The following is a 16,088-nucleotide window of genomic DNA, read 5'->3' as shown; positions in this document are numbered from 1 at the left end:
GACCCTCGAGGGTATGTAGTGCGCTCTACAAATGACAAATGCCATGATTGATTGATTGATTCAACCCCCTCTAGTGACCGCACCTTAGTCATGAATCCACTACAGAAAAACTGGAGTAAATACATGCAATGCTTAATTTGTTAAAAAAAATAAAAAAGAATAAGCACCAGGGCCCACGTCAGGAGGCCACTGCCGCTTGCACTACTCATTAACCCAACCAGCACTGCTAACGACAGTACCAACCCAACTAACAACCATAACACACCTACCAGTGTGACAATTCAGACTACTCCAGGCCCCCAAATCTATAAAAGCTTGAATGGCAAGTATTAGTAAGCTGTATTGTATATTGAATTAATAAACAATTGTTGTTATGCTGATCTCTAGATTAGACAAACAGTGTCACCATGTGGCAGACTGTCTTAAGTGCTGGTGTTGACAATTAATGCCGTGTGTTGCACCAGAAACCACTGGCTCAAATTAAGCACTGAATACATGGAATGATTTCCTTGAGAGCACAAGCCAATTTCCAATATCCATGGATTGACCACTAACTTTGGGCTCCCGGCTAGTGTGTAAAGCGATTTAACTCCTCGTGAAGAGTCATGAGCACTGTATAAATGCAATTTCAATTCAATATATCCCTCAAATACATGGAATTTAGTTGTAGGAGATTGCAAACGGCTTGTTTTTAGGGTTTTTTTCTGGCAGTAATGTCATGTTGCTCTGGCTTTAGGCTAGGACGCAGAGCATTCCACAGCTTCTCTGTGTTTCCCCATTTGATGGTTTGTTGGTATTGAGCTGTGGCTCTACCGGGCACAGGATCACCTTAGATGCACAAGGGAGGTGCTAGTTTTTGATGGTACAAAAGTCCTTTTCTCACATAGGCAGTGCTTAATTCGTGCTGGTGTTTCCAAGGGCTTGGCGCTAGCACTTATTTGTAAACATCATCACGCTTTAATGAGAAATAACCGCATGGTTCGTTCTATGTGTAGTTTTAAGCAAAGTTCATTAGTGGAGCTTTTAACTATTTATCTTAAAAAATGATAAACAAGGACTTTAACTTGTAGTTTAAAGTACAATGCGAGCTGTGCCAGCTGCAGTGGACCCATGGCCAATATCTTGGGCCCTGGAACTTATTTTTTTTATAAATTAAGCACTGACACTAGGAGAGTGCAGTGGGCATTGAACCTGACCCTCACATCCACCGGGAGCCATACCCTTGCAAGCCTGCTTTGATGTGATCATGTTGCCCACATGTTCCAGCGTGTTTTGGTCACCTCAATTTGAATACTTTGCAGCTCCTCCACCCGCCTCGGTTTTTTTGTGTGCAGTTTCATATAGCGCGGACTCGACCTGAAGGTATTGGAGCACTTTACATGAGCACCAGTTACCTTACACAAGATACACTCATTTTTGGTAGGCAGGGGGAGATTACGCGATTTGCCCAGAATCATAGGATGTTGGGCCGGTGCCCAGACTCGAACCTGGTTCTCCAGGTCCAAGGTCGGCAGCTCTGACCGTTACGCCACATCGCCACTGATAGGCAGCTTTTCACACATTGATAAAATTGATTCTATAGGACATGATGTTGCCTCTATTGGTTTTGGGAAATTGTCAGCTGCGGATATTGTTTTCCAGGGGCACGTTCAGTGTTCAGCGACGGTGTCCGTGTCCGGACCTTCCTGGAGGTTGAAAGGTCACACCGCGGCGGCGCATGGCTCACGGTGGTCTAAATGCTCGACATTCATGGCTTGACGTGCTGCGTCTGCAGCCGGCCCCGCTGACAGGCGCTGGTGCCAGGGGCCGGTAATCAGGAGGGAGATTTATCTGTCCTGCATCTCGAGGCGGGCTCGGGCTGTCACCTGAGGAGGACGGGGGCCTGACATGAAGGGCGCGTGAAAGAGGAACCTGCGCCAGCATAAAACTACAGACACGGCCCGATGTGGACACCTGAAAGTCCAGCCCTCCTGGGCTGGCCCGCGCTCAGCAGAAAGAAAGGCATTCCTAGTACGTGTGGGAGAGAGAAACACGTTTCGGTTAGGTTTTGAGTCGGACGTGAATTTAAAAGAGCTGGATCGATTAACAATATCCAAGCATTAAGATAGGGAGACCATATATTTCACAAGGGAACCCGAGGGCTTGTATAATTCAAATAAAGAGAGTTTTCCTACCACATGATTTTCAAATAAGATATAAAACGCAAAATGTGATCTATGTAAAACAGCAGAACCAGTGTCTGTCACAAGAGGTCACATTAAATTAATTAACAATGGACTGAGACAAAACTGGAGTCTCAATTTTATTTCAGTGCGTTCTTATATGTGTTCGAAAATGGCGACATTTAATAACATGATCTGTTCAGTGGTCTGTGTAAAAAAATGAGGATGTGGTTACACGGGTGCAATAAAAGTATTACAAATAACTCAATGGTTTGACAAGCAAAAGACACAGCACATCCCTGGAGGTTGCGCGCGTGTTCAGTGCACGTGAATAGCGAGGCAGTACTGATACCGGGTAACACAAAACGCACTGCGAGTCAAACATAAAACACGTGACGCACCCTCGTGAGGCTGACGTTCTATGCCATAGAACCACCTTGGAGGCTTAGGGTGGTAGGAGACGCCTCTCGAGGTAGAGTACATGCATAAAACATGTCATTGTGCTAAATGGTAAATAGAACCTCATTAAAAGAAAATTATGTATAATCTCTCCAAAAAAATGTTCATTGATGTGTAGACGAAGACACTATTGTCGTACCACGTTCACCATCTTATCTCCAGCATCGTATGCATATATTATTTGTTCTCACTAACGCAAGGACACCGCAAAGGTTTCGTAAATATGGACAACAGCTTTTTAGGCCTCCACTTTAAAATGTTGGTGTGAAATAAATGGCTGGGCCTTGTTTTAGTTGGTGGGTTAAAAGCTGGTACTGAAGCCAGTGCTGCTTCTGGCTCCCAGTCCAGGCCTGCGTGGTATTAAAACAGGAGTTCTTCTGGTTTACAATAAGGCTGCTAAAGGACTTCAAGCCACACACTTCTTATTTGCGTTTTCGAATACCTGTTGAGTCCTTGATGGGGACACCCACTGGTAAGACCTCAATGTATTCTGCCACGTACTTGATTATTGAGGTCTGAAAGACTTCTCACCTTACACCAGTGTATGTCCGCCTCTTAATGGCTCCCATTTCCCACTTTCCTTAAAGCAAACATTTGCTTAATAGTTTTTAAAACTTACGATCTTGGTTAACCTTTTAATATGAATAGAAAATTGGTAATATACCAGAAAACGCTCCAGACAACAACGTGTATGAATGTAATTTAGTTTCGGAAGAGCAAGGTGCATAATGCCTTCCATAGTAATTAAATAAAAAATTGATTTAAAAAAAGTCCATTCTCATACCTCATGTCTGGCAAAGAAACATTTTTGTAGAGTCCCAGATTGTAAACTTCTTATTATTGGTGTCAAGGTGTTTGAGCGTGCGTCACAGTCAAAGGTCATGTGAGTGACTTCAACATGCGTTGTCCCCAGCAGAAGGAGCCTCGCTTTCGACCTTGAGACACTCTGGCCACACCCAAGCTCATTTAAGGACACTTTTATGATCCAAGCTGCCAAACGCCCTGCAGCGGCTCGCACCACCAACGTGATTCTACCTTCCTCATCAGTGATGTGAAGCACATCACCAATCTTCCTACACCCTGTAGTAGCAGGACCAATCTTGGTGTAAACTTCTGAGTACAGCAGGACAGAATGCTCTTGTCTTTAAGGAAGGCCTGAATTTTTGAATATTTGTTTTTAAATTGGTTGTCAGAGCCTTTAGATGGAAAGCACAATTCAGAATTTTGCTGAACGCGTCCTTTGTATTAATTCTGTTTATCTTTTTGCAAACAGACTGGGTGGCCTCGCGACCGAAGCAGTGGTACACTAATCCCCTGTGCTCTGCACGTGTGGATGTGAATAGCCCCCGCCTCGAATGCTTCCTTCGGAACACTTTTTCCTGTTCATTTGCCTTTAAAATCACTTTCCCACCGAGCAGACAATGCGGTAACTTGGGAACCTCTGGCCTTTGCCCTTGTGGTGTGTCTTCAGTATGGCACCGTCATGCCACAGTGTGAGACACCCCCGCGCTGTTTGTTGAGGCCCTTCACGTGAGTGGGCTGTCCTTGTGTGCTCAAGTTCGGGCTCTTGCAGAGCTCTCGGCGCCATTGTCTTCCAAAATGGCGCGTCTGTCATTTTGCCTCTCTGGCTGGTGTGTACAAAGGCAGGTGTGCCTCGCACCGCAAACATCAAACTCTTCTTTTCACTGCCGATCTCAGTTCATGGCAGAACCGCTCTGCTCTAATGGGATTCGAAACGAAGAGAAACGTCTATAGTTTGTGAAAACCTCAAAAGGTAATTAGCGTCCTTCGCACAGGCAGCCATGTAATGTCGAGGACGCCTCTATGTAAATACCGCTCATAATGGTACTGACGCGAGCCGTGAGTGGAAAATGGCCGCCCTTTGATGTGCTGCACAAGGGAACACTATGCTTTTTTGTAGTTCCCTAACTCTTTTCAATTGATTAGACGATGTTATAAGAGCAGGTTCCGCATCCTTTTTATGTTGCGGCGAGGCAGGCTGTCGCGGGGCTTAGGGCTGAACAAAGGATTCCATTGTGGCATAATGAACTTTGAAGAAAGAGATGCAAACAGCGTGCAGAGTGAACAGAAAGGGTGGGCTGAGGCGTCTGGGCAGAGCAGAGAGACACCTTATCACAGGACACAGGTTCGCCAGTGCGTGGACAAGTGTCGCGGTGAGTAACGGGGCACCCCTAAGCGGTACTCAGACAGAGCACCTCTTTTGAAGGGCAGTGTCAGGCAAAGGTACATAAGTAAGCACTCCAAAAGGGAAGGAAGTGTCGGCGAGAAGAAGCAAAGAGGGCCCTGCCACAACAATGCGTCTATTAACAGCGCACAGAGTCCGCTACTGAGATGGCTGGATACCGGCCTGCCTGATGCCCCAGCCTTAGGTCTTAGGTGCTTTGTAGTTAAGTATTTTGTAATTAAAGTGATGGTATCTGCACTGACGGCTCAAGAAAGATGAAGGGGTAAATCCTGAATGGCCCTCTCTGTTACAGGATCCTTACCCAGGCTCCTAAGTTGAGGATTATGCCCTCTCTGTGCTTTCTTTTTCCCCCCTGTACACATGTGTTTTGGAGCAGTCTGTGGTGCAGTGCCACGTTGGTATAAGTATCAATATATGATGATTGTGGCACCGCGCATACATTCAAGCAGGATTTCGCAGATCTAGCTTGTTCTCATAGGCAGCACAGCATGGCAGGTGCCCTCTCAGGGCCCACCATGGGTTAGTGTAATTGACCCACTGCAGGCGGTGGGAGCAGAATGTGGTGTTAACGCAGGCATTAGAGAAGATGGCCGCACAAGCGGAGCTAGAGATGTAAGACATAGGGAGGAGCCGACATCTCTCCTGCGGGATATCTCAGCCACTCTAAAGCCTTCACGGGCACCCAGTCTCATTTCGACACACTGTGCTTTGCGTTTGTTCTACAGCACACCAGCACTAAGCAAAGAAAGCGGGTCTGGATCTCAAGTCAGTCACACACCTTAAAAATCCTGTCGCATATGCAAATGCAAATTGCACATTAGGGCAGCAAACTCCCTCCTTTTTACATTTCGTTACTCTGTATTAATGTAGTAAGCCCTGAGAGTTTTTGGCTGTAAGCAAAATGCATATTTGTGCACACAATGATTATTACAGGTGTAAAAACAAGATATCTTCTTCCATGTGACCAGTGGCAGACCATCCAGCATAGACTAAGGGCTTTGACAATACAGTTCACACAGATATAACCGCCACCACATAAGAAACCTATAGTATCGCACCAGACAGCTGTGAAATGCAGTGCGTTGATGCATACGTCTTCATCCTATGCATTTCACCTTCTCAATTCTCTAAACAGGAAGTGCCTAACTGCATGCATCCGATGCATTCTCATTATGTGCAGCTTTAATGAAGTCACCAAAGCTGATGAAGTAGACGTTTCTCTTTTTCACAATTGCCACTAGACACAGGTCATCCATGCCATGTACAGAGGCAATGAGATGGGTGCTTCCCCTTTCACAAGGCTGTAGGTCATACAGCCCTGGTCTCAAAAAGGAAGGTACCCGCCTAAAAAATGTATTCGAGGTCTGGGAGCAAGGGGGAAATGAACAAAACTATGTACCACCTGAACTATATACTTTCACTGGTGGCTAATTTTAGCTCCTTGGGCTACCCGCTGCTATTCAAGTCAGTCAGACATCTATTTGTGTATTTTTGTTAATTTTATTAATGTCATTTTTGTTTTCATCTATGAAGAAGAACTTTAAAAAATGTTTTTCTTAAACTCAATTATACAAAAGTGAAAACTTTTTAAACTTGCAAATATAAATTTGTACAATTGTGACATTCATATCGTGTTTGTTTACATGTATCAACTCAATAAAGTTTGCATAGACATTGAGAAAAATAACATATCCCATGCTTCTACCACTCTCATACTGACCTATCATACAACACCACACTCACATACACACATCACATACATACAATTCCCAGTCTTAATAGGCATACACTTTTGGAGTCACGGAAAGAACCCTTCATCAATAGCCGTGATTTTGTTGCCAGCTGGGATGCACTGGAGCCAGGTCAACACACGTTTCAGTGGAAATAAAAGTTGTATCCACCTTCATCAGGGCCGATCTTTCTAGATTCTTTAGAGGTGAGTGGTAGGGGATCATATAAGTCGGCAATTGACATCTAGGGTGCCATATGTTACTCTTTTCGATGCAGAGATATACATGACATCTTATTCCTGAATCAATGCGGCTGGATAGGAATCCAACTCCAATTGATGTGTAACGTGAAACTCAGAAACAGTTTCCAATCTTATACGATTGCAATATAGCTGCTACAGGAATATATGGAAAGTTAGGAGTTATTGTTGTTCTGCCACATGTATGATTCAGATCATTGAATTTCCTCTGAATCCGCTTGCCAATGCGGCAGTTGCTTTTGATGGAGCTACATTTTATGCGAGAAGGCCAGATTCCGACACCATCGTCCAAGCTTTCTGAGGTCAGATGGCAGTACTTCTTTACATACAACCCTGGTCTCCCTCTAAATGAACTGCCTCTCACAAGTGTCTTCAATTTATAGCCCACTACAGAGGGCTTTATTGGTTGTTGAATGATCGGATTATAGGCCCGAGGCACCACCGGGGGCCGATGATGAAGAAGACCTACCACAACAGGAATAGTCCGAGGCAGGATGGATATAACGCTATTAGAACTTTCCACCCACCATAGGTGAAATACTCTAAGTTAGACACAGAGAAACAGAAAGACAAGCTTTGGAATTTTGGAGAAGAGGAACTATACCATAAATGATTGATCCTCTGCATTCTATTGTCGTTATTTGAGCTCCCTGCATTCCAATGTTGTAACTAAAGACCGTGACTGACCTTGAAGCAAGGTAGCCATGGAAAACTCGTAATTAAGTAGTCAGAAAAGTCATGAGCATGACTCTACATTTCAGGCTTTGTGATATTGTGGAGAGTTAAGACCCGGTCTTATCAAAGTGAGCACACAGTTGTTTTTAAAACCAACATTTTTTCCAGGTTTAACGGGAATCCCAGATGCTTAGTTCCACCAGTTCTTCTAACGAGCTTTATAGCCTTTAAGCAGTGCTTTAAATGGGCCGGTACTCACAGGTACTTAGTACCGGCACTTCTTATTTTTATCACTTTGAGTACCGGCACTTCTCTGCTGCCAAGGAGAGTACCGGTACTCATGAAACGGTAGGCACATTGCCTGCTAGTGCTGGTGACCTGTCTGACAGCCAAGGCAGTTCTGCAGCAGTGACTGGTGAGCTGAGCCCCCGCTGAACTATTCAGCATGGGCTCATTTGCATAACCTCTGGTGTTCCCCATCATGCTGTCTTGCAAACACAGGAATCGAGGCAGTCCGTTGACAGCGCAATTTAGAAAGCCAAAGAAGGTAACGAGGTTAAAATGGCTTTAATTTTACCTGATTCTTTTGCGTGAGTGTCTGGTTATGTTTGTCTGTTTGCCTGTAGGCGTTTTTGTGTGAGAAACAAAGTGACAGAAAGGAGGGGGAGAATCAAGACACTCTTGTGAGGTATATTAAAGGATGGAATGCTTTGGGTGTGCACGCCCGCTTGTTTCTTTCTCTATGTGTGTGTGTGGTGTGTGTGTGTGTTTGTGCACACTCCAGAATATACAGTATTGTGCCAGCAACAGCAAATAACAGTATGGAAACTGCAAATATTATAAAACATGGAAAACATCACGTGCTTGGCTTTCGTTTTCTGTAACGAGCTCACCTGTTTCGTTTAAAGAAACACATTTTTCATTTGTTTTGCTACTTGCTGCAACTAGTACTGAAGTCACTAAGGGGCATATCAACAAGGGCTTCATCTCTGCTTTTTTGGCTTTAAAAGCCAAAAAAGCAGAGATAAAACAAGCACCCTATCAACAACAGGGTGCTAACATGCAAATTTGCATGTTAGCACCCTTTTACTCTATGCTTCCCCTTGCATCTCTAATGAGATGCAAAGGGGGCGTTCCAGAGTAAAATAATAGGAGAAATGTCGCTAAGTGACATTTCTCCTATCATCAAGAATATCGCTAACCCTGTTAGAGACACAAAAAGCAGCGCTAACCGCGGTTAACGCTGCTTTTTTACGTCTGGTATTTTTCTGACTTAGCCATGATGTCCTATGGAAGGAGGATATCATGGCTAAGTTTGTCTGTCCCTATCAACAAGCTAACGTGAGATTATCGCTGGGTTTCCAGCGATAATCTCACGTTAGCCACTTAGCGTGAGGATTTTTATCGCTATTGAGATAAGCGTTGCTAATAGCACGCTATCTCAGCGATAAAAATCAACGCTAGCCGGCGATAATTATCCTAGCGCTAAGTGCGCTTAGTGATAATTATCGCCGGTTGTTGTTGATATGCCCCTAAGTATCAGCATGCCTTGCTCTTAGCCCCGCCCCTAGCCCCTCCCACTCACCCTATTTAAATGAGTACTTGCACTATTTTTTTCCCATTTAAAGCAGTGCCTTTAAGAGTTGAAGTCTTGCCAAGAGTTCTGGGGGACCACTCCCGATAACTGAAAACAGGAGAAGAGACACATAAATATGATTGCTGTCATCAGATCAGGGATTGGGGGTGGCACCCACAGTTCCTCTATCAGATGGTCCCATTGCTCCTGTGGTCAAATGCATGAACAGGGCAGCACCACACAAGGCGTGGGAAAACGATGCTTTCAGAAAGTTCATCGATTGGGTGACAAAGTCAACAGTTTCAGTTTTAATGACAACTTAGAATCTCATTTAGAGATGACCGGAGATGTCAAAATTAATGCTAAATGACAAGAAAGGAAATTTATGGCATTTAACACATTTTTATGTATTGGCACAGCACCATACTTCTGCACAGGAAATCATCCATGCTGTAGGGTCACAGGTTTGAAACCCAGTAAGAGAAATCTGATGTTCATTCTTGTAAATCTGATGTTCATTCTTGTAGGAAAATAGAATTAATATCTTTATGTTATGGTATGTGAGATTTTTTTTTTAAAGGTCATGCCTATGAAGCACGTTCCTTCACTTACCATGGTGTCATTGTAGCAATTTTGAATGTAATACATGCCTTGTTTTAAAACATACATGATAATTCTGCTCTTCCATGGCATCATCCATAATTCAGCCAAATATATTTATTTTTTAATGAAAATAAGTTAGCACACAAATCGGCCATACAATTCCACAATGAGATAGATATGACACTTTAATTCAAACCTCAGCTTAGATGTACATAGAAGTAACGCAAAGGAGCACAGCATGTAAAGTTACCAAGCAATGTGGCATAAAAAAGAGAGAGCAGAACAGAGCCCTTTCTACCAAGCTGTGGCTTTGATCTGAAATCTCTCCTGCTCTTGTGCACTTTTGGCTGCCAAACCTCAACGTACAAATCCTTGCTCCATAGTGCAAGTGTGTGTGTGTGGGAAGCATAGGTGTTGTGCTAGAATATGTCCGTTCCAGTACAATAACTATGCCTTAGCGCGTGTCCCACTTATGTGCTGTACAATGCAGCACACATGTACAGTGTTAAAAACAAGGAGAAATGAAAACATTCGTAGGCCTAGGAGAAATTGTAATTACTCCGGAGTAATCAGATTATTTTCCGTAATTGCACATTGCTCTTGTGAAAATTAACAAAATGACATGATTAAACCAGTGTTAGTAGATAAAATTATTTGGGGCAAAAATCCTACCACAGGAGCGCAAGAAAAACAAACTAAAAGAGAGCAAGTGTCTGCTGGCGACTCGTGTTTGTGACCTGTAGCATTTAGTGCTATTTTATTAGTGCAAAATGCATCCTCGGGTCAATTTTGGACGTCAGGGTGCATATTGCAAAATAAAAAAGTAATAACACAAAAAGCTGGATTGTTACAAGTAATGTGTGTGTGATGTCTAGTATAGGTATTGTATTCAAAGGATGCCCCTCTTGTGCAAAATACTATGCTTAGACTAACTTTAAACCTTTTCTCCTCTTTGGATGTGTGCTGTACAGTGCAGCACACATGCGTAGTGGGAAATGCTAGAAGGAATAAAAGCATTTCTCCTTTTTAAACACCAGATTTAAAGAAGCATTACTGGTGGTAGATAGAGCCGTGCATCAAAAACCATGGGTGGTTGCGTGGGAAGCCCCCCTCCACTAAGTAATGCAAAGCAGGGAAAACACAGCTTTGTGTTACTGTGGGGTAACTTTCCAGTGGCTTTTACGCTGGAAAGTGAATCCAAAATAAACATTTTGAACAGATTTGCATCACTTTTGTGACACACCCAGTGCAGAATGTTAGTAAAAATGCCCCAAGGTATTTGTAAATCTGGGCCCACGAGTTTACAAAATGAACAAGCATTGGCATAGCCAATAGGTCTCTCCTTTGGGACCTTATAAGTGTTTAGCCATGCAACAGTTGCATAACTAAATACTTATAAGGTCCCAAAAGCGAGACCTATTGGCTATGCTAGGCTATGATCGCGATCAAATATCAAAGCGGCCGTGCGGCCGCAAAAGTGAAAGTAATTGCGGTCAAGCGCGCGTGCGCGCCCGCGCTCATGCACTGTAGCTTTAGGCTGGCCTGGTAGCACTTTTTGGAGCCCTCTCAATAAGTCTTGCAGACCAGCGCATGCGCTGGGTCAGGCGAGACCTAAAAAGCAAGGCGCAAACCTGATCCAGAAACGCTGCGTCTACAGTCAAAGCACAGTCAACAGTAAAGTCTAGCCTGTCACTGGGCAGTCGTAAAGCATCGCCGTGACAGCTTGAGCGGATGAGTTCTGGCTTCTGAATGCAGCAGGTCATAAACTGCATTTCCAACTGTCTGTTAAGCACTACATAAAGTTTTACTGCACACAGCATTCATCTCAGGGCATTCGGGCCAGACATGCACCGTGGGATGACGCAGAAAACCAATGAGAAGTGACACCATGTTATTGACAAAAAGGTTAATTACAAGGAAGACAAAACAGCTGTTTCTTTAAAAAGTATTTCAAATCAACACTTGCTGAGAAGGACAACTATAATGGGGGAGGATCGGGGCTGCACCGCTAAGGACATCCCCCAATGAGACCCCAAGGAGCCTCGGGGCCAATAGTCTATCGTTCTCAGAAGACAGGGAACACAAGTGAAGATAACCAGTTCTTAAGGGAATGAACATCCTTGGATATGGAGACACTGCTGCAAGAACACATGTTGACACTAGCATTCGGTGTGAGTGGAAGACACGTGCATGCCAGCACACTTACCTGCCTATTATCATGAGTGACTTAATTTAGCGGCCTTATGCAGCTTGAGCACTTTGAAGAACTCCCTTTCCAGGAGTTGCTCTTGTTAAACAAAACACGTGCCTGCCTCATGAATATTCATTAAGTAGTAGGCCTTTGCACTCATGGGAAGAGTTTCGTGTGTCCAGTGTTCAGCAAATCTGGGCGGGGGCCCACAGTTGTGTCTAGTCAAGGCCTCCATACCTGCAGGCGGCAAGAGGTGTTAAAGTCTGGACACGAGATTCCCATCCACTCTAAAGGCCCTTGGCTGCTCTCAAGTGGCTCGCGCGCGGCAGGTGCCAAGGGCTGAAACCGGGCCCGCCAGAGCCGCGGATCTCCTCTTTAATGCTGTGCACATTGGCAGATGGCAGCGGAGGGGGACCGGAAATGCTAATGCCGAGCACAATGCGGGTCATTCTTCTACCGTGCCGCTGAAATCTGTGAATTTCGGAAGAAGTTACACTGCCAAAGAAAGGATCGTATGCTGCCAAAAACAAAACCTGTATTTGTTTTATAAGTGCCCTGTTAACATAACTCGCAGCATGAAAACAAGAATAAAGTTGTCAAGGGACCCATTTATCTTCTGCCTTTGATGAGCGAGATGGCTCCTGCTAGGCGGAACTTGGGTTTTCCTCATCTTCTCACCCATTGGTTGTCCGATGAATGGAACCAGCACACACACAGGGCTTAATCTGTAAAAAAAAAATATATATATATAGGTGCCGGGGCAAGGGAGTAGTCAGAAAATTAAAATACCCTCCAATTTGATCCTTGCCTCGAATGCCATCAGGTAGCAAAACAAATAAGCCGTGCCCAGGCTAAATGAGCTCCCTTCATCCCACCTTCCCTCCATCTATCTCTCCCTCCTTTACACTATCATGCATCCATCTATCCATCTTTTCATGTTTCCATCCAGAAGAAGGAAATAACGATAGTGTTCAGCAACAGTTCTTAGTGGTGATTGGATATGGGCATACAGTGCAAATCCAGCTCCACGCAAATGGTCAATGGCAGATGGGCATAACATCTGTGATTGACCATATCGATTCACCACTAAGAACTGTTGCTGAATACTATAGTTGTTTTCTCCCTTTCTTTTTTAATCTCCCCCAGGTCGGTTCACTTATCAATTGCATCAAGGTATACTATATACTCAAATGAATTGGGGTATGGTACGGCTTTAGGTAACACATGTGCTTCTGACCGTCCTACCCATGAGTAGTTTAGTTTTTCACTATTCACAGTCTTGACAAATTGTCTCGACAATTTTTGCCGTATTCAAGGCAAGAAACATGTTGACCTACACCTGTATTTAGAGCAAATTTGATAATTATATCCACTCTGGCCTATACCTGTTTTTAGCATAACCGAGGGTTCCATACATTAAATTTGTGCTTTGCTAACACCTCAAGATATTTTTATTCAAGGCAAGAAACATGTTGACCTACACCTGTATTTAGAGCAAATTTGATAATTATATCCACTCTGGCCTATACCTGTTTTTAGCATAACCGAGGGTTCCATACATTAAATCTGTGCTTTGCTAACACCTCAAGATATTTTTAATCCACAACTCTTCTCAATTATACCACTTCCACGTAGCACCTCACACTTCACTGCGGCAGCTCAAAAGAACTCTGGTAAAGAGCCCCGCTGCAGGGCCCGATGGGCATTGCAGTGTCGGCCCGACGAGGAGCTGCCCTATGATGAAGCATGACACCCCTGGGGGTGTGTGAGGGCGCTTGCTCCTGAAGAATCATATCACCGACTTTATACCTCAGGCACCTCTGACCTTTTTCCACAATAGGAACTGCACACCTCTGTGTATACTGTTACATTGCATAATAAGAGAAATTTTACGGTTTAGATCCTTTTATACACGCTGAATGTGTGGAAAGTAGTTCTACTACATATTATTTTTATTTATTGGATGAAAGGCAATGAGCATTATCACAGTCTGACATCCTCTCTGTATTGAATCCTTCGTACGAGAGTGAACACTGACCATAGCACAACATTTCTCACTTCGTGGCTTGGAGCTGTTTCCTTCCTACACTTAGACCATTTACCGGCTTGAATAGTTTTGCATTGTACTGTAGTCTTTTGACCAGTTTTCAGAGCTTGTCTACCCATTTGTTCAAATGGAACAACTAGGTTTGACATGCACTGACAAGAAAACAATGACACACATAAAAAACTTAACTCTGTAAGCCTTTTCCTTGGATGAGACGTGTACATGACCTTGACCGTTCTTGACGCTCAGTTTACTGCAAAGCAGAAAGCTTAAGCTTCACTGTATTTCAATTTCTTCTCATTGACAAAAAGGGTGCAGTACCTATTAGTGATCAAACAATGAACGCAAAGAAGAATACGGAGCAGTAGCCATTTATTTCCTAAAGAAGACCCGCTCTTGTGGCTTTAGCACCTTCTAATGTATACAATAAAACCTTGTTCTTATCATTACCATGTAGGAGAACCAAGTAGTTCCATAGCATTACCGCTCTAAAAGTGAAAATCCTATGTGTAAAAGGTGTTTAAACTCAATTAATTTATCAACCCCCCACACCATCTTGATGTCCATGCGGAAAGCAAGTCTAATTGGATAGGCCCCACTATGTAGTCCAAGGGTATTCTCTATTTAAATAATTATCTTTGTGCATTGCAGATCACTGACTCAATGTGGCAAGTACGCACACAGTAGGTATCAGGTGATATATTTCTAAGAAATACTAACCAGACCTTCACAGTGGCCGGGAAGAGATTACCAAATCTTATCATAGTGACTCTGAGATTTAGTTACTCCTAATTGTATTTGGAAAACGCCATTTGCCAGAGTGAGAGATGGGGGGTGGGGAAGTAAGTTGGAGAATGCAGCGGAAAGGTGATTGTGAGGACATATTTGTATATATTCCATCATCATTAAAGCAAAGGGTTTGTCATTAGAAACATTCACCTATGATCTGATATGAATGGATCTTCTCCAGGGTAAGGCCTGCCCTACTAATGAAGAGGCATGCTCTCATAAACTGCTTGTTCTACCAGGGGAAAAGCTTGGTTCAAAGGTGTTTGCTCATAACTTCATATTGTAAATTATAGATACGTCAGTCGTAGGCCAAGATGACTTATGACGTTTTTTTGATTCACAATAAAAAGCATGTGTGTCTTAAGGATTTTGTATCTTTCAGGATTTTGTGTTGAGCTGACAGCTTTGTAATTCTTATGTTTCTAGAACCTGCTTTCTACTTTGGTGACACCAAATATGAAGTTGATGAAAGTGCTGGTTACGTGGAGGTCCGAGTATGGAGAACAGGGACTGACCTATCCAAAACAGCCACTATCACTGTACGCTCCCGGAAAACAGAAGAATTGTCAGCAGAAGGTGAGAGCCTTTCAGTCATGGATGCTCTGCGGTCCTCAGAGTGCTCGCCAACAAAGACTACTAGCCATAGGAATCCATGACGGTCAAAGCATGAACTGGCCAAAGTAGAGTGGTGATCAGTAGTTAATTTGTAAACAAATAAGTGCTGGGTCTCTTGTCAGGAGGCAGCTTGCACCAGCCCATTTCTCCTGTTAGTGCTGCATAAAACAGAACCAAATACCGAACACGAAAGTGGGTAGAGGAGGTGGGATAATGGCCAGAGCTGCTCACTTCAAAGCTGGGAAATCAGGTTTGAGTCTCGGCGTCGTTTCAACATCCTGTGATTCTGGGCAAATCCCTTAAGCATGCCATACATGAATGTGTCCTTAACTGATGCTCTGAAAAGCGCTGGTGTTGATGATACAGTGCCGGTGCTGAGCACCGGAAACCACTGGCTCAAATTAAGCACTAGTGATACTCTGCAAGACCTTGTGCTAATGGTTGGAAGCCTAGAATCACAGCTTTTTTTTTTGGAAACTGGGATACTTGAGCCAGGGGCCCTTATGTTCCGATGACAAATGATGTTGATGGTACTGGGTAAGAGAAGTTAGATCAGACAGATTCCACAGGTAGACTTTTCAGAGTCTGGGTGATGGCAGATCATGCAAATAGAAATAATTTTTCAATTTGACTGAGCAGTGCAGATGATCAAGTGCTTGAGTGGTTCATTGTCATATCCAACTTTTGTCAAGTCTTTTAAGACTCATGGAATAAAAGTATAGCCCCTCCCAAATGTCTAATGAGTATTGCACTGTTACACTATTACCGCTCTTTG

The 16,088-nt window shown here is 43.6% G+C and overlaps 1 protein-coding gene across 1 annotated transcript in view; it reads left to right on the top strand.

Annotated features, from left to right (window-relative positions):
• LOC146862410 (FRAS1-related extracellular matrix protein 2-like) overlaps positions 1 to 16,088 on the top strand; it is a 229,771-nt gene that overhangs the window by 141,297 nt on the left and 72,386 nt on the right. The window contains exon 7 of the mRNA XM_085641607.1: positions 15,125 to 15,274. Within this exon, the coding sequence (XP_085497733.1) occupies positions 15,125 to 15,274 (150 nt within the window). The remainder of the gene's footprint in view (positions 1 to 15,124; positions 15,275 to 16,088) is intronic.

The sequence above is a fragment of the Triturus cristatus genome, chromosome 2_2, assembly GCF_964204655.1.
Source record: "Triturus cristatus chromosome 2_2, aTriCri1.1, whole genome shotgun sequence".
In the NCBI taxonomy this organism is placed as follows: domain Eukaryota; kingdom Metazoa; phylum Chordata; class Amphibia; order Caudata; family Salamandridae; genus Triturus; species Triturus cristatus.
Note: the sequence above shows the minus strand (reverse complement) of the source record. Positions and strands in the feature narration are given on the sequence as shown.